This window comes from Heloderma suspectum, chromosome 3, assembly GCF_057233095.1.
Source record: "Heloderma suspectum isolate Gila_16-S chromosome 3, 16-S_ref, whole genome shotgun sequence".
NCBI lineage: Eukaryota > Metazoa > Chordata > Lepidosauria > Squamata > Helodermatidae > Heloderma > Heloderma suspectum.
The window spans coordinates 157,889,318-157,913,511 of NC_139460.1; the positions used below are offsets into that span (position 1 = coordinate 157,889,318).

At 39.6% G+C, this 24,194-nt stretch overlaps 1 protein-coding gene across 4 annotated transcripts in view; it reads right to left on the reverse strand.

Annotated features, from left to right (window-relative positions):
* PIBF1 (progesterone immunomodulatory binding factor 1) overlaps positions 1–24,194 on the reverse strand; it is a 148,050-nt gene that overhangs the window by 109,011 nt on the left and 14,845 nt on the right. For all 4 annotated transcript variants that reach the window (XM_084844848.1, XM_084844844.1, XM_084844846.1 and 1 more), the window contains exons 6-9: positions 13,284–13,417; positions 12,142–12,250; positions 8,903–9,084; positions 7,563–7,688 (exon numbers count right to left, since the gene is read on the reverse strand). In XM_084844848.1, coding sequence (XP_084700974.1) covers positions 7,563–7,688; positions 8,903–9,084; positions 12,142–12,250; positions 13,284–13,417 — 551 coding nt within the window. The remainder of the gene's footprint in view (positions 1–7,562; positions 7,689–8,902; positions 9,085–12,141; positions 12,251–13,283; positions 13,418–24,194) is intronic.

Sequence of the window (24,194 nt, forward strand, 5' to 3'; positions counted from 1 at the left end):
GAAACAGGTGGCCTGGGATTACCAGATTTTAAAACCTATTTTTCTGTCTGCTGCTTGATGTGGATGAAGGAATGGGTGACGCTGAAAAATAAAAGACTTTTAGAACTAGAAGGACATGAATTGAGATACGGGTGGCATGGTTATTTGTGGTATGATAAAACAAAAGTGAATGTAGATTTTAATAATCACTATATAAGAAGGGCTGTATTAAGAATTTGGAATAAATATAAATTAAGGTTCTATCAAAAACTACCACGTAGGATATCTTCACAAGAAGCAATGCATAGAAGAGAATTTGACAGTACGCATAAATGGATAAGATATAATGATTTACTGGAACTGTCACAAGGGGAATATAAGTTAAAATCAAGGGAAAGTGTATTGGAAGAAGGTCATGTATGTCAGTGGTTTTCATATTTGCAACTTAAAGAAAGGTTTAAAATAGATGAGAAAAATGGTGGATCTGAACAAACAGAATCTGAGTTTGAAACAGAACTGTGTAGAAATGATGAACATGTTATTGCTAATCTGTATAAATTACTGTTAAGGTATGAGACAGAGGATGAACAAGTAAAAGATGGTATGATAAAATGGGCACAAAATGTTGGTCACAATATATCAATGGAAGACTGGGGAAATATGTGGGGAAAAGATTTAAAATTTACTTTATGTACAAGCCTTAAAGAGAATTTTTATAAGATGATGTATAGATGGTATATGTCACTGTTTAAATTGTCTAAAATGTATAAAGGTGTTTCTGGAAAATGTTGGAAATGTGAAGACCAAGAGGGAATATTTTATCATTTATGGTGGACTTGTAAAAAAGCTAAAACATGTTGGAAATGAATACAGTCTTTAGCTCAAAGAATATTAAAGACTACTACAGAACTAAAGCCAGAAACTATTTTATTGGGACTAATAGATAAACATGTAAAAGAGAACGGGGGAACCCTCTTTCTCTACATGACAATGGCTGCAAGGTTATTGTATGCACAAAAGTGGAAGAATGAAACCATACCAACTATGAGCAAGTGGATTATGAAAATGATGGAACTGGCAGAGATGGCAAAACTTACTATTATAATTAAAGAATGGTCAACAACTAAATTTATGTTAGACTGGAAACCTTTTATAGAATTTGTACAAGAAATAGAGAAAAATGATATCTATGTATGTGGATTTTGAACTTTGAGATGGTTGATTCTCTTTTTTCTGTTGTTGTTAAAATTAGGAGAAAGGAGATAATGTCTGTGAACTCAATGTATGATATACAACTAAGATAAGAACTAGAGAATAGTAAGCATTTGCTGTGTAAGGGGAGCCAAAGGTAGATAACTTACAATCTTAAGAGATATTTTAGTGTATGTGTATTGTGTGTTTATGTTGTTGTTGTGTTTTGTTTTTCTTCTTTAAAATAAATAAAACAAAAACAAAAAAACAAAACAAAACAAAATTGAAGTATCTGGTTATAGTCTCTAATGCTGGACTTGCTGGTCAGCTGGCTCCCAACTCCGTCTCTGCCTCTGTCACCTCCACCCTTCTCCAGGCTTAGATTAGACAGAGCTAAGATTTAGCATGCACACAGATTCACAACCACATCCTCCTCAGAGAGGAAGGTGGGGGACTGACCCCACAGTTGCGCTGGGCCTTGGAGGTCCTAAGGGCACCTCTGAAATGCAGCATTACATCACAGTCATGCCCTTACCTGTCCTGCTTCAACACATGTTCAATGAGCACATGTTTTGGCTGGCTACCAAGGACAGCCAAGCCAAGTTTTGCACCTTGCCTAAAAAGGAAATATTTGGAACTGGCTGGAAATGGGAAAAATCCTCTGGGTCCAGAGGGTTTTTCAGGAGAGGCCTCACAACTACCTCTTTCAGGGGAGCCAGGACAACCCTCTCCCTCAAATGAGCATTGATGTCATCCTGGACCCTTGCTTACAGAAACAGAAAGTCTAACAGTAAGAGAGAATAAATTTCTTTAACCACTAGAGCAGGGAAGCAGAACCTCAGGCCCAGGGGCCAAATCTGGCCTGCCCGAGTTCCCCAGATGGCCACGCCCTCTTCCTCTAGCCCCACCCTCTTTTACCCAACCACCAGTAATTTGGTAGTTTCTTAGCCTTTGTGCAGATCTTTCCCCATTCTAAACAGCTGTAATGTCTCTCTGAAGGTTTAATTGCTGGGAATAAGAGCTTTAACCTAATTATGCTTGTATTTTGGCCCCACTCACCACTGGAGTGTGGCCCCTGAAAGCTTCTCTGAAATGGAAGTCTGCCCTTGGGCTGAAAGATGTTCTGCACCCTTGTACTAGAGGATGTACATCAGACTCTACTGCCTTATCTATTCATCAATGTACAAATGTTGTACTGGTCTTCAAAAACTGTTTCGTGAGTAGAAAAATCCTAACAATCGATGGTTTTTAAAATGGCTTATAATTTTTTTAAAAATAGTTTATTTCTCAGGGGAAAATATTTTATGGATAATATAAAAATTATGTATCGTTCTTAGTTCTTTTTTTACTTTCTTTGACTGAACAAATGATGTATGTTCATCTGCCAAAAAATAATGGGAAAACTCCAGCCAAAGTGAAGCCATTCAGCAGCTGTAACTGGAAAGCGGGAGCGAACAATAACAATAATTAAGGATGTAAAAAAGAGTGAGTGGGATGCAACTAGGAAACAGCACTGAGGCCACTTCAGAAGTGTTTGTGCAGTGTCTTTTTTAAAAGGTGTACATCTAATCTGATTCCAATTCACACATTACTTTTTAAAATGTAAACCTAAGATGTTTTAAATGTTCACCTAAAAATATGTGTAACAAACCTGTACTTGGAAACATGCAGTAGGGAGTTGAAAATGTTCATTGCTCCATCAGGTGCACACTCAGTGGCAAACATAGATTTGTTGCTGTGTTATGTATGAAATGGCTCTTGGTGGAGAGCTCAAGTGAAATACACAAGCTCAAAGGCATCTCAAGGATATTGAAAGGGATGGTATAATTAACCCTAGATGTTTTGGCCTACAAGTTGGCCACGCCTGCTCTAAACTATGACAATGTGGCATTCTTCTACTGGTTATACCAGTGTCACCTCCACCATTTTCTTGCTGTAGTATTTGTTGCTGTTGCTCTTCTTGAGCAAGGGGAGGGGGTGAGGAAAAAATTGAGACGGATAAATTTGAATTTGAAGTTGCTAAAAATGACAAATGGGTTCCATGATGCAAATTGGGGTTAAAGGTGAATTCTGGCTCTGAAAGGTTGTAAGTGACTGGCCTACTGGAAGCATTTGCCAAGTGTCCAGACTTGTGGCCTAAGGATTGCATGCCATGCAACAGGGCACTGGGTTGTGAGAAAATAGGGTACGCACTTATCTAGAGAAGTACTGTGTGGAGAATGAGTGCTAGGAACAGGCTGAGGCAGAATGATTGGCATCAAGATCCTAAATACATTTACATAGTCCCATTATTTTCAATCAAACTTGCTTCCACATTAGTGAGTTTAGGAACAGTGTGTAAGAGTGAAACGATAACTTGACATCTTAGGTTCAGCCCCTTTAGAAGCCTACAAGTGGAAGCTAGTGATTTAAGTGCCGTAACCAGGTACAATTTCAAAACACATAATGCATTAAAAGAAACAAAAGCAGCACGTATGCTTAAGAACTGAAATATAAGGGAAACGTGGATGATTCACTGATTCACCACACCCTTTTTGTTCCAACAGGGATAAAAATAAAGCATTGTTTTCAAGATTCTTATTCAGAAATATTCTTTTAAATCATAAAGACATTCAGGATTTGGCAGTAAATAAACCATAATTTCAAGATGAGGAACAGAATTTCTGCCAACTGGTTCCAGACCAATATTCTTAGCTGTATTCCATGCAAACATTTTTACATCTGTCAAAGCTCCATAAACGAACAGACCTTAAAGCTGTTTTATGTAATGCAATACAAGTCTGTACATGGGAAGCAAAGATTTCTGTTAACCTCCATGATGCAATTAGTGGTTGGCATAATTTAGCTGACTGGTGGAAGGAAGGGAAATAAGGACTAAATACTACATACATTCTTACCTATATTAGTTCTTTCAGTTTTCACAAAACAATACAGAACTATTTAAAATCTGACATTTCTTTCTCATCCATGCAAAGGAAGTTGATTACACAAGCCTGTGTTCACTGCATTACCACCTGTCATAATTTTTTTCTCAACAGTTCATATTTCAGGAACTCTGTACATAAGCAGGGATTTTATTATTATAGACAGAGTTTGTTCATATTATTTTGTGGAGGCAGAACTGTATTCTAACTTCTCTTTGGTCAGTCCAGCCTTCACTGTCAGGAACGTTTTTGGAAAAGCGGGATTCTAGGGGCAGCAAGGAGTGACAGAAAGTATGCTTTCTAAAAACCACAAATAAAAAAGGGTTCTTTTGCAGAAATATAATGCATAGTGTCATTTGACTTCCATATTTACTCTGAAAACTGAATTAAAAGGCTACAATGACCAGTAGGCATTAGTGAAAAGGCTTCCAACATCATATTTAATCATTTAAAACATTGTGACTAGATACTAGTGGTTTGCACTGGATTCAGACAAATCCCAAGCCAAAGTGGGCTAATTGAGCTAGATTCAGGCTTTGTCCTGAGAAGCAAGGGCCCCCCAAATCACCCCAATGCAAATCTAGGTCCTTCTGGAATGCCAGGAACAATTCAGAGAGACGCAGAAATACGGGCAGTGTATCTCCCGAAACATACACTTCCCCCACCACACTCTCCATATGAGTAAAAAGAAAGAATGGATAGAGAGGGTGTAGGTTTATTACTGACAGTTTTAAAATCAGGGAATACCTTTACCAGGGCTCTCCTTTTTTACTTCCAACCACAGTGCTTTGGGGAGGGATGCAGAAGGGCTCTATCAGTGACTGTGTGTCTGGGGAACCAGAGTCCACAGCACCAAGGCTTCCAGGAATGGCCTGAGAGCTAACTTGGAAAGACCTGTACCCACTTACTGCCTGTTCATTGGGAGGTTGCTGCTGACACCAACTCTCCAGGGGTACACGGAAGGAGCCTCCTCGAAGATTGTTGTACAATCGGGCATACCCTGGTAACGGTGCATCGCGCCAGCTAAATCTTCTACCACCTGATCAAACCGCAGCTCAGCGGTGTGGCAGTGGCTACATTTTGGTGGAGCGGAGTTTGGTCTGGACATGACACGATGACAACCAACTCCCCAAGCAGATGGAGTTTCACCAAGTCCCCACAATCTGAGTCAAGCTCCCCTAGCACATTCTCTTGGGCTGGAGAGCACCACCTTCCTGCTGAAGGTGGTGCCTACCTGCCAACTTACAAGAGAGGGCCACCCATAAGCTCCAGGCAGCCAGGAAACACAGCTGGGGTTGAAGGGAAAGCACTGCTCTTGCTACCTCTGCTGCCTCCCTACTGCTGCTTAATGTAAAGCTTGGTAATGAGCTAAGGTTCTCACCCTGGAACAAACAGCAACGACACCCCCTCTCTGCATGAAAGAATACAGGTGAAGCAGGAACATTTGTAAGCAGGAACAGATTTATGGTTGCACCAATGCTACTTTAACACTGTCTGTATGCATGCGCATGCACATACACACACGTGCAACACCGTCGCCTAACAACGCACACAGCGAATGGTCCGCAAAAGGAAGGGAATGCTTTTTGAAAAATACTCCAGACTTTAAAGGCTCCTCTTGTACTATACAGTGTGCACAAGTGCTACAGTGTAAACTTGCATATATTTTCTCAAAGTGATCATTTGGTGATCATACAGTGGTTATTCTAAATGTTTCGGCTTACGTTGAAGCTGTAACTTATGAAGGTACTCATACAGAGAGACATTCACAAGATCAGACAGTGCAGCAAAGCCAGAGTATCTATTTCACAGATATGGCCTACCACAGAAGTTAAATGCAATTTTCTCCTTTCATCAACCATTAATTAAATTGCCTGTCTGGAACTACTAGTCACTCCTAACTGCCCAATACTTTTCAAATGCATACAATTCTGTAATGTTCAGATATGGTTCCTACTGGCTTGGGTTATTTCTCATCTTTTCTCTAATTCAGGTAGATAGCGAATGGGTTAAATTATGAAACTATAGAATACCTTAAATATTAAAAATTGTTTTGGAGATGCAGAAAAGAACACAACCTTTATTAGCCTTTTTTTTTTTTTTTAAAGAAAGCAACTTCTTGTGCCAATGTCCAAGACCTAGATTTTGTCATCCTCACTGAACAGTAACAGATTTTTCAGATTCAGTGCACAGAAATTCAGCTGCTAACGTAACTCACTAAATGAGATGTAACACTAAACGAGAATGAGCTACAGTGATCCTTGCTTTGGCAGACTTCCCACATCCCTTCCAGACTGGATACAAGAAGGAGACTGATTAATCTAAGATGGAACCAGAGCTTCCAAAGTTGAGTGTGTCATCCAAACTCTAAACTGTAGTTAATCATAACTATGGTTAGTTGAAACAAGCTAGCTTCATAAACTATGGTTTGAAGTTGCTTTGTCTCAACAAACCATAATTAAGTTTAACTAAAGCTTGCCATAATGTCCAAATCCAGGTAAACTGTGGTTAATCTTAAGTATGGTTTATTGGGACAAGGCAACTATAGTTTATAGAGCTGGCTTGTTTCAATTAACAATAGTTAAGATTAACTACACTTCAGTATTTGGATGGAAGGAAGCCTGAGGCTTGCTGTTACTTATTCTCATAATGGTAAACATTGGGACCCCCAAATTTTTGGGGCCACTGGGTACATTTGGAATGTTGAGAACGTGTCATGGGTGCCACCATAAAATGGCTGCCATGGAGAAGTGCCCATTCACAAATGCTGCGGTAGCCATCGCTAGTCACAGAATACCCATTTTACAGAAATGCAAACTAGTAATGCTAAAAGACAAGTAACTTGCTCAAGAACCTGTATATATGTAAACAATAGGACTGCGCCCCCAAATACAAACCCACTCCTTTGAACCCAAAGTTCTCTCTCTGTGTCAGGATCACCCCACAACTCTCCCTCACTCCCAGCACACAAGATCCACTCACTAGTCACTCCTTTTGCACCTTCTCTCGGGAGTACTCATCCCCTCTGCCCCCAAATACACATCCTCCCTCTCTCTCTGGAGGCCTCCCTAACCCCTACTGTTCCTCCCTGCTGCTTCCCACCCCTCCAATCTTCAGGTTTACTGGGCAGCAGCTGTTGCCTTATTAAGTAATTCTTATTTTACTTAATTAAAGAATTAATTCTTTTCTTCCAGAGTTTGCAACGCTTTGGCCTCCAGCACTCCCACCCATTTCCTTTCCATTCTGAATAATGCTCTGGATCCACATGGGTCCCAAAGGAATGCTGGGGAGAGGAATAGAGTTCTTCTACTTTCCAGACACCGAAAATTAAAAAAAAAAATAAAAATAAAAAAATAAAAAATAATAATTTTGGGTGTGCAACATGGGCCGCATTGCAGCCCACAGGCAGTGTGTTGCCCACACCTGGTTTATACGACCCATTGTTTCTAAAAACAGTATTTACCCTACCTGTTTTCACGTTCATACATTTCCTTTGTGGCTGTTCGAAGCTGTTCTATTTCTTGAGATGTTTTCTGTCTTAACTGTTCCAATTCATCATGCAGTTTGTTTTCATACTCTGTTTTATAATGGTCTCTTAAAAATAAATTTTAAAATGTAAGGCAAAACATGTTAAGAACATCATTTATCTTTCCTAAAATAACCTATTCTGACTTTGATAGACATTACTAATTTTTTTTAAAATAATCAGTGTTTTTCTGTTCCTAGATAAAAAGCACCAGCCTCTTGTATAAACCACTTCCTGTTGGCCAATACATTACCAATCTGAGCCTGTGTTCAGTCCTAGCTAAAATGACAGAGTTGCTATTCCCCAACAGAAGATTTCTGCCTATAACTTGCTACCAACTGAACAAATATTAGTTCAGAATTCACACAGATTCCCTTTCTTATAAATTAGATTGTGCTAATGATGGTATTATGGTATAAGATTGCAAGTAAGCCTATAGGAGCTTCGCCACTAAGGAAAGAAACTAAGGGAGCAATCCTATGTGGATCAACAGTCGCCTCTGACCCCAGGGGCGAATGCCTATCCAGTGTAGGGCAGGATGAGTGGTGAGGAGCGGATCTCCTCCTTCCTCCCCCACCCTGCTTTCGAGGCTAAACAGCTGATTTTGGCTATCTAGATGTGGGACCTCGAAGCGCAGGCAGCAGTGGCCGGACAACACATAGGATGTGTCATACTGGCATTTCCGACCTCCCTGCCCCTGGGAACACCCCATTTTCGCCACTCTGCGTTGCTCTTATGAGCATGGGGCCAATCCGCATTGCCTACGAGGCAGTGAGGGAGGGGGTGGGGGTCGGTTCTCTGGGAACCAATCTCAGAGTGCAGGCTGTGAGGTTGGTTCCTGGGAAACGACCTATCCTATGGCCATCTAGCCACTGACTGTAGCCATAGGATTGCATTCTTAAAGAAATTGCAGTATCACTGCTTGTAAGCTACTTTGGAGATTTTAAAATCAAGTTTAGTTATTTAATCCAAATTTTAAGACATCAGGACAAACTATCTTCAGCGATGTAAATATCTCAAATCCAATCAAAGAAATGTATTCATTAAAATCCTCTCACAATATTGGAAAAATGATCATTATATGGTTCGTCAATTCCTTATGATTTTTCTATATGTAGAAACTGAAACCTAGACACTCAACCAGAATCTGATTTCACTTACACAGTTCTGGTTACCTCTGATAAATGGACCATAAGCATTATATTTCATAGGAATAATTTCGTCCAACAACATTCCAATGCAGTCATCTGTTGACAGTGAAAGGATGAATTGAACTACATACCTGGATGTGACATATTTCTCATACATTTCTTCTCTGGCCTTTTTGGCATCTTCTAGCTGAACCTGAAGCCTTTCAAGACGATCTTCTTCATGAGCACAGCGAACACTGAGCTCCATGTTTTGACGGTTGAGGTACTCCTTATCTTTTTGTAGCAAGGTAACAGACTGCTGTAAAGTTGCAACCTTTAAATAAAAATAATAATAATGATATAATCAGGCAGTCTATATGTAGAATCCACCCCACCCCAGTAAGATATTTTATTATTATTATTTCATTTTATTTAGAATATTTATGTACTACCCTTCAGCAGATCTTCCATGGTGATTTTCAAAAACAGGACGCAGTTGTAACCGGTGGGATATCTTACTTGCTTGAAAAACCTGGATTTGCATTTAAACATATTCCTTACTCTTCAAGAACATTTGTTATGATGGCACCTAGTTCAGTCCTCTTTCTCTGTATGTGATACACTATATAATCTAGATATATAACCTACTCTAAAACACACACACACACATACATATCTATATCTATATTGCCTTGCATAAGTATTCGCACACACCTCTTTGACTTTTCCACATTTGGTTGTGTTACAACCTGGAATTAAAATGGATTTAATTAGGATTTCTTGTCACTGATCTACACAAAATAGTCCATAATGTCAAAGTGGGGGAAAAAATCTATATATTTTACAAAATGAATTACAAATAAAAAACTGAGAAGTCTGGATAGCATAAGTATTCATCCCCTTTGCTGTGACACCCCTAAATAAGCTCTGGTACAACCAACTACCTTCGGAAGTCACATAATTAGTTGAATGGGGTCCACCTGTGGGCAATGAAGCAAGAGGGGAGACGGATGGAACGCAGGTGGAGGAAAACTCGTGCTGAGTCTGACCGAACACAGGTTAGAGCTCATTATCGAGCCTATTCTGCGGAGGTGAGGGTGGCAAAGAGACAATTCTTTTCCAACAGCATTGCATCTTCTTAGTGTCGTCCAGTGGAGCTTTTCCGAGTGGTTCACGGCCTGTTACATTCTGGGCCAGAGAGAGAGACTGTGTAACCTTTGGTTGCATGCTGTGATGAGTTTGCATGGCACTTTGAAGATAAAGTCGCTCAAGTTCGTCATGAACTGGACACCATGATTAACGCAGTTCCATTTGTAGAGGCATTCAGAGCCCCGTCTGGTCCAGTTTAATTGGATGAGTTTCAGTTACTGTGGCCTGAGGATGCGGACAAGGTGCTTGGCCAAGTCCTATCGACCACTTGTGTGCTTGACCCTTGCCCTTCATGGCTTATTAAATCAAACAAGGAGGGGATGTCTGGCTGGGTCCAGGAGGTTGTAAATTCCTCCTTGAGAAAGGGAGTGGTGCCAGCCTCTTTAAAAGAGGCGGTAAGCAGGCCACTCCTGAAAAAGCATAACGTGGACCCTGGGGACATTAACAGTTATAGGCCAGTGGCCAACATCCCCTTCCTGGGCAAGGTGCTTAAGCAGGTGGTTGCAGGACAGCTCCAGGCACCCTTGAATGAAACGGATTATCTAGATCCATTTCAATCGGGTTTCAGGCCTGGTTTTGGAATGGAAACCGCCTTGGTCGCCCTGTGAGATGACCTCTGCCGGGAGATGGTCAGGGGAAGTGCGACCCTGTTGATTCTCCTGGACCTCTCAGCAGCTTTCGATGCCACCGACCATGGTATCCTTCTGGATAGGTTGCCTGGGTTGGGAGTTGGAGGCACTGTACTGCAGTGAGGTTCCACTCCTACTTGGATGGCTGATTCCAGAAGGTGGTGCTGGGGGATTATTGCTCTGTGCCATGGCAATTATGCCATGGGGTTCCACAGGGCTCTATTTTATCCCCCTTGCTGTTTAACATATATATGAAACCACTGGGGGAGGTTATCCGGAAGTGTGGGCTGAGGTGCCATCAATATGCGGATAACACCCAGCTCTACCTCTCTTTCTCATCAAACTGATTGTCACCTTCCAGCAGGACAATGACCCTAAACACACAGCCAAAGTTACACTACAGTGGTTTAAAAACAAGAATCTGAATAACTGAAAATGGCCCAGACAAACTCCAGACTTTAATCTGATTGAGAATCTGTGGCAAGACTTGAAAATTGTTGTTCACCAATGGTCCCCATCCATCCTGACAGAACTTGAGCAATTTTGCCAAAAGAATGGGCAAAAATGGCAGAATCCAGATGCACAAAACTGGTAGAGGCTTACCCCAAAAGACTCACAGCTGTAACGGCTGCCAAACGTGCTTCTACAAAGTATTGACTCAGGGGGTTGAATACTTATGCAACCAACAAGTGCCAGTTTGTTTTTGTTTAATTAACTTGTGCCACAATACAAACATTCTGCACATTCGAAGTGTAAAGTATGTTGTGCATATCAAATGGTACAAATGCCAATTAAATCCACTTTAATTCCAGGTTATAACACAACAAAATGTGAAAAAGTCAAAGGGGGGGTGAATACTTATGCAAGGCAGTGTGCATGCGTGTGTGTGTGCGTGCATGCATGCATGTGTGTGTGTATCACTGTATGTGTGTACACACACACACACACACACACACAGAGTTAAATCCATAATTTTTATGGATTTTTATTACGTTTTACAGCTGAAAGTCCCCATGCTTTCCTTCTTGATATCTACATGTGGAGAGTGAAAGGATGGGATCCAATACATTTCCTTTGCATTATCTTTATCCCACTCTACTGAAGCAGCACTATCCTATGAATCTCATTCATCCAGCAGACTCAACAGGAAAAGAATACATATTTTCCTAAACTTCCTCATATGGATCACGATACTGCTTGGCAGATCTAGAGTGTTTCAGGTCAGAAATGTATTAACTGCAGTCTTATTTATTAAAACAGTACAGAAGCTATCTAAATCATGAACACTGATTAAACTATATGAAAATGATACTCCCAAAAGGCAGGAACACACAAGTATACATGGTAAACAAAACAGAGTGGTTTTATTAGACAGTTAATATTTGGGGAAAACTGGACAGAGAAGGGAAGGGTCCCTACCTCATGACCCAAAATGACTAGAAGTTTGTTGTGCCATAGAGCTCCATCTAAACAAACCATTCTAGGCATATACCGAAAATACAACTGTAGTAAACAATTTGAGGATTGTTTCAAAGGAAACTCTACTTTTGGCATTCTTGTTATTTTAAATAGATGTTTTTAATAAAGCCCAAATAAAGATATGAAGATTCTACCTCTTTTGATAAATCATTTCTTTCTTTGGTTAGTGCTTTCTGTGACACTTCTAATATTTCATATTTTCTTCGGAGCTCTGAAAAGTCATGTTCAAATGCATCACGCTCACTGTTGAAACATAAACACATTATAATCAGGGGGTGTAAAATTATTTTCTCAGTCTTCAATTTCGTCAGTAATCTATGCTTCTTGAGCAAATCTAACAAGAACTGCCCTTCAGATATTCTTGTACCAGTTCACGTTTAACTTAATTTGGCCCCTGCTGAGAACAAGAATATCTGAATTTATTTCAACAGCAATATTTGGGTTCTTTCAGAATATTTTCTGAAAACTTGAGGTGACAGAAGCCAGTAAGTTGTCAAGACTTTGCAAGATCATTCATGCTCTCTCTCACTTTGAGTTTTGACATCATTTCACTTTGCGAAAACGTATGTTCATCAGTTTTCTGCAAATGTGAAACATAGGAATGGTTCAGCACAAGTCCTGCAAAATTCTCTGGTTGACATCTAATTCTCAGATGATTCTAACATAATTTAGATTATTCTTCAGACATATTTCATCCACTTTCCTATATTTGTTTTCAAAATGCAAGTGGAACGAAAATAGTAAATACAGAATCAGCTGGAAGAGTCCTCAAAAGTGTTCTCAGGCCTGGGGCAAAATCTGGCCCTTTTGGGGTCCTAATGTGGCCCTTTGGAGTTCCCCCAGATGGCTTTGCCCCCTTTCTCCCAACTACCAATCATTTGGTGTGGTTCCCTAGTTTTTGTGCAGTTTTTCCCCATTCTAAAAGGTTGAAATGCATCTCCTACCACTTCATTACTGGCAGTAAGAGCTTTAAGCTATGTTCGTGTTTTTGTATTTTCGCCCCACTTTCTTTCACCTTTGGCCCCACCCCCCATTAGAATGTGCCCCCACAAAAGCTTCTCCAAATGGAATTTGGATCTTGAACTGAAGGAGGTTCTTCAGCCCTGCCACTCTCACATGCAAGCGATAGGTGTTGACTTCCTTACAATGGATCATTGTATACTTGATGACTAGAAGCTGAATTTGTGAACATGTTCCATCGAAAATCTTGTGTCTGAAATGATGAAAGGTAATATGACAGTTCATTCTATGATAATCTTTACTAATACTTACTTACCATTTTACTTTACCATAGTTCTCTTGCTTATAGTCACCTTGCTGAATCATTTGTTTTGTATCAGCTAGTTCAAGTGTTAAACGCTGACATCTAACTTCCAACTCTGAACGAACTCTTCTCTCTGCTTCATAGTTCTGGGGAGAAAAAAAAAAGGAGTGAAAGTGACAACTGGCAAGTTTGCACATTACACTAAGCCACCCTGAGAATAAGACACCATGATTTACTTGTTTGCTGAACAACCCATGTTACTCCCAACAGACAATCAGGAGCGAAGCGGCTTGGCGTGGCTTCTTCCACCTTGGTCCTCCCGCCCCTCATGGCACGTATCCTAGCTGCCTTTGCAGCAAAACCCCTCTCGGATCCTCGTATTCCCGATGCCTGAGAGCTTCCCTCCCCGCCATCGCTACATAGCTGTCAAACCTACAAGTTACAAGCACAAGATCCTGGAGCCCAGTATTCCCTATGGAGAGAAACTCCACCCCTCTCCCCAATTTTCACCACTTTTCTGAGCAATTTTTATGTTGGCAGCCCTTTTTTTCTCCTTCCTTCCAATTTGTGCAAATGGGATTTTTAAATTATTATTATTATTATTATTATTATTATTATTATTATTATTATTATTCAGTCCTTCCAATTTGCATGAATGGGATCAGAGGTTTTTTTTAGTCCAATTTGTGCAAATGGGATCCGTATTGTTTTATTTTTCAGTCCTTCAAATTTGCGCAAATGGGTTTGCTCCCCATCATTCGCAAGTGCGTACATTTGCAGGACTGCAATTTACATTCTTAAGTTGCACCAATATGGAGGCATCAGATGTCACATCAATGACATTTACTCATCTCAAAAATGCTCTCGCTTGGGCTCCCTATTTTAATTTTATTTTGCTAAGCCCATCAAGTGCCAATACAGACCTGTTGCAGATTAGCTACTAGTAACACTTTATGCAGCGCTGTGTCCAAGCGACGCGGTCATAAGAAGGCAGTATCTATGTAGACACTAAGTGAAATTGTCACGTAAAAACATATAATGCCCCCTTTTGGGTGAAAGGGTTCTTGAGGTTTGTATGGAAAAGAAGTTAATAAGAGAAAATGTGCAAAGTTAGCAGAAGGAAAGGATGAAGAATTAGAAAAACAGGTGTGTGCATGTGCAAAGCTGACTGTGGACTGTGAACAAGAAGATGCAGTTTATTAGTGGATAGAGATGTGAAGTCCCAGAAAAAAAAAATAGAAAAATTCAGAAAAAATGTTTTTTCCCTGTCCCTCCCCCCCCCGACCGTTTTTGTTTTTTTCCAAAAAGCTGGAAAAATGGAATAGCTTTGGATTATGAAATATTTTCTTCTAGAAAACAAGGCAAGGTGTTTATATATTGTTACCAAGCCTTTAGTCCCCCACAAATGATTTCTAAAAACTATGTAATAAGACTTTTATAGAAAGACTAGAGATGTAAAATATCTGGAAATAATGAAGCCATTGAGAAAAGTGTTTTGCAATGTTCTCTGTAAGATTCTCAGCATAGTTATTTCTTCTATTTCTTATTAAAAATTATTGATCCAATGTTTATCTTTTACTGATATTTGGGATGCTCCAAGTCATGCTCAGTTTCCCAACATATGAATAGAGTCACAATATCATAATCTGGAAGAAAATGTACATTCTTGAGAATTTGGGTTTTGTTCTACAGAGTCCTGTGTTTCTGGACTTGTCTTCCTCTGCCTCCAGTTCTTCCTGCTTCTAGGATTCAGATGTTTCAGAGATTACTTGCTAATGTTCCCCCTGGTCAGACATAAACTAGGAACCTAAAATATTTTATTTATTTATTTATTTATTTATTCATTCATTCATTCATTTCATGTCATTTCTATACCGCCCAATAGCCAAAGCTCTCTGGGCGGTTCACAGAAATTAAAACCAAACAGCACATAGTAAAACAACATAAAATATATAGAACAATATGAACAACAACAAAATATATAGAACTTAAAATATGTTATGTATAACTTGGTTTACTCATAAAAATAATCATGTTTGGTATATTAAATTTTAAAGTATACTTTATTCAGACAATAATTACAAATTTACTGAGTTCACTTTTTAAAGTTGTAAAATATAACAATAATTTTATGAACAAACCAAGTTACACATAACTTTAGGAACAAAAATGCTGCTTTACATTCATAAAACAGCCTTCCTCAACCTGGTACTCTCCAGATGTTTTGGACTACAATGCACAACATTCCTGACAGTGGCTATCCTGTCTCAGGCTGATGGGAGCTGAAGTCCATAATATCTGGAGGGCACCAGGTTAGGGAAGGCTTTCCCAAAGCAACAAAGAGACTTTATATCTGTAAAGTGTGCTAAAATAAGTGTTGCTTATTTTTCAATTTTTCCCAAAATTTCCATTTCCAGAAAAAATAACACCCCCCCCCCCATTTTTTTCAATGGCTTCAAAATGTCTGAAAAATTTACATCTCTATTGGTGGAGTTTAAAAGAGAAAAACAATGGACAAAAAGACTTTCAAAATAAGCTTAAGCCTTAGGCAAGGTTTGTGTGTTGTCAGCAGGTGAAGTGGTGGTCAAGGTTTCTGAGGAAAAAGTGATGTCCTTTAGCATCAAACAGAGGAATTTCCAAGAGGTAAGATGAGCCAGGATGCATAATCAAAATACACACTCTTCCAAACTGTGCAAAGACTTGGAAAAAAGGGTATTTAAGATATATCAAATTCTGCAGAATTCTGAGGAAGACATGGACATCCAAGAGTGAAGCAGCTAGCATGCAGCACCCCTCCTGCTTTTGAGTGTACGACCTGGGTTGGCCACCAGGTTCTGTTGCTCCAACACTGGTAACTATTTGAAAGAATGTGGAAAGTGTGACTGGATTGAATTTAACTGCATTTTATATACAGTTGTTCTAGAAATTGCATTTAGATTTGAGTCTCAGTCTGCATCTCACTCCATAATCCCAGCAAACTGTAACAAAATCCAACATTGTGCAAGCAGATATCTACTCCTACGACAGGGTTTTATCCTCCTCTTCACCATCCCATAGCACCCCACCTGCTCAAGAGGGTCCCTCTAGCATAGATTCTGAGGGTGCATGAGGGACTGCAGAAGCAAGGGGGAAGTAGTTCCAACAGTGGGAAGAGGTAATTCAGTACCACCCAATCATCCTAAACTAAATGGAATCAAATTATTAGTAATATGCCCTTATAAAATTGCTAGCTTTCCCCCTACTACACATTGTTTCCCAACTCACCTGCACTCTGTAATTCTACACTTGTGTTAGCTGTGATTTTTCTATCCCTAGTATGAATTACTAGCTTAACTATTTTATCATACAGTTAATTAGTTCATAAATTGCAGGATGTTTGTATTTTCATTAGCAACTGTTTTTGTGATGGCCACTGTTAAAAACATAATTATCACTATCTGTACTTTCTGCATTCCATTTCCCTCTGACCCCACTGGTTACAATCCTACCCACCTCGCCTGCCAGCCATGTGTATACCTGTAACTCAGGACAACACTTAATGCATCTGATGAAGTGTACTGAAGTCCATGAAAGCTTATGCCACAATACGTTTATAACTCTTTAAGATGCCACAAGTCTCTTTGCTGTTTTTGTAGTACCTATTTTACTAGAAAAAGTATAAATGCATTTTTCCCTTTCATTTGTTTTTATCTTAGAGAAAGATGTATGGTGTTAGGTCTAATTTTTCTTATTTTACCAAACCTATGTTCTAGGCCTATTTTCTCAAAATTTGCTTGTTCCACAGCCTTTAAAAAGCTAGCCTGGAAATTCTATTCCTGGTTACTTTTGAACAAACCCCCTCCCTGCCTGCCATTGGGGTAAAAGTGGCAACTGCCCATAGGTCACATTCCCAATGGAAAATGGAAAAATGCAGGATCTTAATATAGTTGTAATTGGGAAGTAGCATGCTATCTCCTGCCCACAAAGATAAAGCAAAAACAGGATTTCATGCTCTTCTTTTGTGTGAAATGGGCTAGAACTACTCAATACTTACAGACAATGCGCCCCCAGATTGTTTTTTTTTTTTGCAAGAAATTCACAAGGCGGATCCAAAAATCTCAGTATTGCAAATTAAATGGTTTGGTAAACAATTTCTAGCCCCTGGCTGTGCAAAAGCCAGGGGAACAGGCATAGTACTAGCTGACAGCCTGGATTTCAGACCTGGCCGCATTTTAAAGGACGAAGAGGGAAGATTTATCTTTATAGAGGGTGTACTGAACGGTAAAAGACAGCTAACTCTGAGGACAATTTATGCACCAAACGTGAGACAAAAAAGTTCATAAGTATAGTCTCAGGAAAGATGGAAAAATTCACGAAAAACGAATTTATAATAGGGGGAGAATTAAATTGCAATGTTAGAAGTATGTCACACAGGGACTTGATTCATCCAAAGTGGAAGAGGAAATGTCAGAATGCAAAAGAACTTAAAAAGGGGCAGGAGCACCTGACTCTGGTGCAATTGTTAAGAGATAGGGGGATCGTGGATGTCTGGAGTGAGTGCAACCCTAGAGATAACAGTTTCATGTTTCAATCATCGAGATTCTAGACCCTAAGTCATATAGATTTTTATCTTAACCCCCAAATCCTTATTAGAGACTGTTAGATCAACCCATATTGGAATCATTAAAATAACAGACCATGCTCCGGTGGCAGTAGAACTGGCTCTGGACTCTGACCCATCCCAAAGCACACCATCTTGGTCCTTTAGCCCATTATTAATTGCAAATGAGACTATTCGAGAAAGAATTCAGGAGGCACTCACACAATACCTTAATGAGAATTCCATTCCAGGAATTTCAAATAGCCACCTTTTTGAAGCAATGAAACCCGTTATAAGAGGTGTCTCTATTCAGGAGAAGGCATGGTTAAAAAGGCAGGTCTCAAAAAGGAGTAAATATCTAGAATTATCAATAGCAGATCTATCCTCACAGTATGCACAAACAAGCTCTAGGTATCTATATAAACAAACTGAAGTTAAGAGGAAAGACCTGGAAGTATTAGAGACAAATCAGACAACAAATAGTCTCCTGTATCTGAAGCAAAAGTTTTATGAATATGGGGAAAATTTATCGGATGATGGCAAGAAGACCAAAAAAGAAAAGGGTGAGAAATCAGATATTAAGTATCCAGGCAGCGACAGGGGGACATATATATAATAATAAAAAAAATCTGTAAGGATTTTGCGAACTTTTATAAGTCATTATATGACACTTCCTCACCTCCCCCAGCACGTATTCATTTTTTAAAAAAGATTCAATTAACTTGCCACTGTTAGGGGAGGAGGATAGAAGGCTGACGGACTCTCCTATTCTAAATGAAGAGGTCAGAGAGGTAATCAAAAATTTGAAGGAAGCAAAATCGCCGGGCCCAGACGGACTCACTACAAATTTTTATAAAACTTACAAGGACACCCTGACACCCTATTTAACTGCAGTATTTAATGATGTCCTAGGAGGGACACCCTTCCCATCAACATGGAGACAGTTCCACATAGTGGTAATTCCAAAACCATACAAGGACCCTGCTCTGATTGAATCATATAGGCCAATCTCTTTACTAAATGTAGATTATACAATTTTCACAATGGTACTTACAAACCAGATGAAAACTTGTATAACAAATTACATAACCTGGACCAAATGGGATTTGTCCCCATATGTCAAATATCCGACCCAATTAGGAAACTATTAAATATAATTGCATACAGCAAAACAACTGCATCCCCATTAACCATTTTGGTGTTAGACATATTCAAAGCTTTTGACTGCGCAGAACCTGCATTCCTAATCAATACGATGGACAAATCTGGGTCTGGCACAAAATGTATGCATGTTCTACATCAAATCTGCTCTCATTCAAAAGCGAAATTGAGAATAAATAATTATGACTCAGTTCCAATAACCATCTGACATGGAACTAACAAGGATGCCCATTGTCACCACATTGGTATTAGAACCTCTAGCAGACAAAATCCATAAAGTAGATCAATAAGGGGTGAGGATAAACTCACATCCCCATACGATAAGCCTTTACGCAGACGACATGGTCGTATATACAGAACAGCTGATAGCAGCTGCAGCTAAACTGAAATTAATTCTGGTTGGTTCTGCACAAGCGGCAGGCCTACGCATTAATTATTCAAAATCTGAGGCCATGTTTTTCGACACAGCACCAAAAATACAACACCAATTCTTTGATCTGATGGAGATCCCAGTGGTCCATTCTATGTTTCATTATCTAGGGATACAAGTTACAAAAAATCTAAACAAACTCTACAAAGCAAACTATGGAAAGGTCTGGAAAGACATCAACAGGGACATAAGGCGACAGAGGTTAATGAAGCTCTCTAGGATGGGTACACTGACAGCAGTAAAGATGACAGCCCTCTCTTGCCTTATGTTCCTTTTCCAAACACACCCAGTTTATTATTTAAATAAATGGCAGAAAAAAATTAATTCTTTTATCTTTGCCAGACAACACCCAAGGATTAGAGCAGCTCTACTCCATCTGCAAGCACAGCACGGGGGTTGGGGGATACCGAACTGGCAACTCTATTATGATGCTTGTCAACTTCAGCAGGCAACCACCATAATTTTAAAAGATGAGGGAAAGCAATCGGTTTCAATGGAAAACACAGAGATAAAGGGAATATCATTAAGCGATCACCTATTTCTAAAAAATAAAAATAACCTTAGGCACCTAGTTGAAAATAGGTTTACACAAACCACTTGCCAGAGCTGGACAAAGTGGGCAGTGAAATTGTCCCTGGGGATGTCGCCATTACTCCCAGTGGAAAGTCATCCTAATTTCCGTAACAAGGCCAGGACACACAATTTTATTGAATGGAAAGAAAGAGGGCTCCATCAGCTGTACCAATTTTATGAGGAGGGTCAACCAATAAAAATGGAGGCTTTAAAAGAGAAGTTGGGCAACGTAACATTGCCCTGGCTTTGAACTGCCAACTCTGGTCCTTTTTGAGTTCCCCTACGGTGAAAAATGAGGCTACTAGAAGCCTAACTATGTTTCAAAAATTAATGGTAGGGAACTCGGGAGAGACCCAGGGATTTACTTCTGTAACAAACAGTTCCTGCGCTTCACATTTGATTTAACCACTCCACAAAAAAGTTGGTGGGAAACAAACTGGAACTTTAAAGTAGATGACTATTACTGCCAACAACTATGGGATAAGCTTCCGTATAAATCAATATCAGCCCGAACTACAGAGATGTCACTGAAAATAGTCTATGAGTGGTGTCTGACTCCAAGGCATCTCTCACTTATGACACACTCAACTTCTCCTCAGTGTTGGAGGGGGTGCCAGGAGTCAGGAATGTACCGGCACATGTGGTGGGATTGTGTAGAAGTCCAACTATTCTGGTGGGCAGTGGCAGCAGAGATTGGCCATATTAGAAAGCAAAATATCCCACATGTGCCAAGTCTAGCAGCATTGAATTTGTTTATAGGGGAGACCAGTGATTTAAACAGTAAGGAGCTGATTACTCATTTACTTGTAGCTGCCAGATCCACGATAGCTAGGTTTTGGAAGGGATTCACCTTCTAGGGATTAGATTATTGGTATGCTATGGTCTGGCAAATTTCCATAATGGAAAAAATATCGCACAAGTTGAAGGTGGCCAGGGGTCAAAGCAAACACGATTCATTCCATGTGATATGGTTTGACTTTATTGCATATACGAAGAGAACTTCAATATTTGATTCCCTCACACTATAAAACCCTAGTGCTTTTATAAGGAAGAAAATAGATGAAGAATAATCCTGAGTCTGTCTGATAAAACATCTAGTAGCACCAACAAGAATTACCTGTGACCTCTGTATACCCATTAAAATATAACTGCATGGTAAGAAGATGTAATCCTGATGGAATTTGTTTTATTTTAGTTTTTATTTTGGTTTTGCTTTGTCTTATTTTGCTTTGTTCACCGATGCAATGAATATGAACTTGAGCACGCTCCGGGAGAGAACGCAGGACAGGAAGGCCTGGCGTGCTATGGTCCATGGGGTCACGAAGAGTCGGACACGACTGAACAACAAAATTTTGCTTTATTAATATTACTGAAATTCAATAAAAATTTGTGTGCAAAAACAGGAATTCATGCTCTTCTTTTGTGTGAATTTTTAAACATTTATAAATTGGCCTTCAAATGCAGTTATAGACCATAATTATTCCCAAACTGCAGGGTGAAGCTCGCTGAAAGCGAGCGAGGCTTATGACAACCCTGCAATGCAGTCCAGTGCTGTTATCCCCACAGTACAGACTGAGTGGTGGGTGGGGGCCAGGATTGGTAGTCATTTATAACAACTCTCCAAAAAGGTTTTAATAACTATCACCTTCTCAATATATATTGGTTAATAGAACATCACAATTCTTCACCAAAGAAGAGATACTTCATTTCAAATGTTGAAAAGAATACAACATGATGGCACTTAATTTGAATGTAATTTCAAATTTTATTACAAGCCTCATCAATGACAGGGTGTGTGACTAGAATTTATTATCAACTTGATGTGCTTCAAGTTCTCTGAGCATACCCCAATTTGTATATCACTTGTTTGCTATTTTTGGCAGCAAGTTATCTCTACGATAGTATTTAAAGCATTTTTCAGTGAACTGGCACACCTCTATTACATCTCTTGAGGGAACAGAGAGACCACTAAGTTTTTATGATTAATGAAGTCCCTATATTTTGCAACAGAAGGCTTGCCACTCGGTGACATGGTCATGCTTATGGATTAATTGGAAAATAAAGCAACATTTAGAGGCCATTTTACTTTATGAATAAAGGTATGAATACATAAATGTATATATAAATCTTGCAACACTGAGGCTGGAACAAGGAGTTGGGACCACATTAGATGTTACCTTGACAAACATGTGGCACCGGTTCCACATTTAAACAGATAATAGGGTATGTAGATATGGGAAGATCAGCATTTGTAGATTGTTACTATGATGTCCAAATATGGGATACTTTGGGTTGTTTGTGGGTTAAGCAACCCAAAGTTAATTCATGGTTTGTTCCCACAATTTGTGCGTTAATTAACCCACGATTTGCCACTGAACACCAGCATTACGTGCAAACAAGGTCATACAGTACTGTCCTAACAGAGGCTAGTGAAGTCCTGTCTACAACAGAAAAGGCAGGATGACGAAATAATCTCATTATCATATTTTAGAACAAGTTCTGCCTACACTGCTGATTTCATATTAGCCAAAAGACCATTAGAATGGCCCATGAATTATCTCTGGTCAAGCTAACAATGCTTCTATTTCTATAGGCTTCAAAAACCCAGTAATTCTGTCTTCCCCCATTAAAAAAAATAGACTATTCGTGCTTCATTAGTTTCCTAGAACCTCCCATTCTTCAATGCTGCATTGCAACAGTAGCTGTCCAAGTGTACCTCTTAAGAAGACACACTTAACCAATAGGTGCTGGAGAAGACTCTTACGAGTCCCTTGGACTGCAAGGAGGTCAAATCAGTCCATCCTAAAGGAAATCAACCCTGAGTGCTCATTGGAAGGACAGATAATGAAGCTGAAGCTCCAATATTTTGGCCACCTAATGCGAAGAGAAAACTCCCTGGAAAAGACCCTGATGCTGGGAAAGACTGAAGGCAAAAGGAGAAGGGGACGGCAGAGGATGAGATGGCTAGATAGCATCACGGATGCAATGAATATGAACTTGAGCACGCTCCGGGAAAGAGCGCAGGACAGGAAGGCCTGGCGTGCTATGGTCCATGGGGTCACGAAGAGTCGGACACGACTGAACGACTGAACAACAGAATAAGCCTGTGTTTACTGCAGAAGACTCTCAAAAGTCCAAAAGAGGAAGCAGAGTCAGGAATAAGGTACACGATCTCCTATGTTCTGGTACATGCCATTACAGAGATCTATATAGGTTTCCTCCATCTTCTACCAAATCCAGTTATATGTTATGATGGTTAACAATCACCAATCTTGAGTTTTTTACTCCAGAGTATGGTTTAAAGTGATTTCCTAAACTTTCCCAAAACATACATACATACATATATATATATATATTTGCCTGCACTGCTACCATTTAGGGATTCAGGTGTGGGTGGGGTGGGGTATGACTTTGCAGCATACTAACAAACTGTTAAAAGTCTGCAAGTCCTAATCAGCAATTAAAAACGACCACCACTGATGTCACAAGATGGTATTATTTACCCTTAAAGCTAGGTACAGACAATTTTCCATCTGTCCAGGTAGAGGAATTACTATTAAAGCAGGTGGATTTATTGAGCCATGAAAAACTAGTTCCTTTAAACTTATTATGCATTTCATTTACAAAGGAAGATTCCCTAAATTCAGGTGCAGCAAAACTGGCCAGTCATAACAAGTTTAACAAATTTGATAGGTCTGCAATACTTGAAAAACCCTTACAGCTTTCTAGACTGTTTCATAGAGGGAGGAACCATAGCTCAGTGGCAGAGCACAGGTTTAGTGTGCAGAAGTTGAATTAGGGACCCAAGCTGAACTTGACCTCTAACCCCAAAATCAGTTCAGAAAAGGTTCCCCACCCCTCTTCTTCATAAACTAAAACTGAACATGAAATCTCTCAGGTCCCTTGAACTAGAACAGAACATTTTAAATGTAAAAACTAGTAATTAGTTCAAAGTAAGTTATTTAGTAATCAGAAGCACAGGAGGTTCTTTTGAGGATAATGAGAAAGAACCTCCAATTCTATAGAAGCAGCAAGAGATCATATTTTGAAGTAGTGTATTATTTGGGTTATGTTAAGAAATACTTCCTTTTTCCAGACCTGAACATGCTGCCATTCAACTTAAATGGGTATCCCAAATTTCCAGTATTATGAGGAAGACATCTCTGTGTTCTCTCCAACC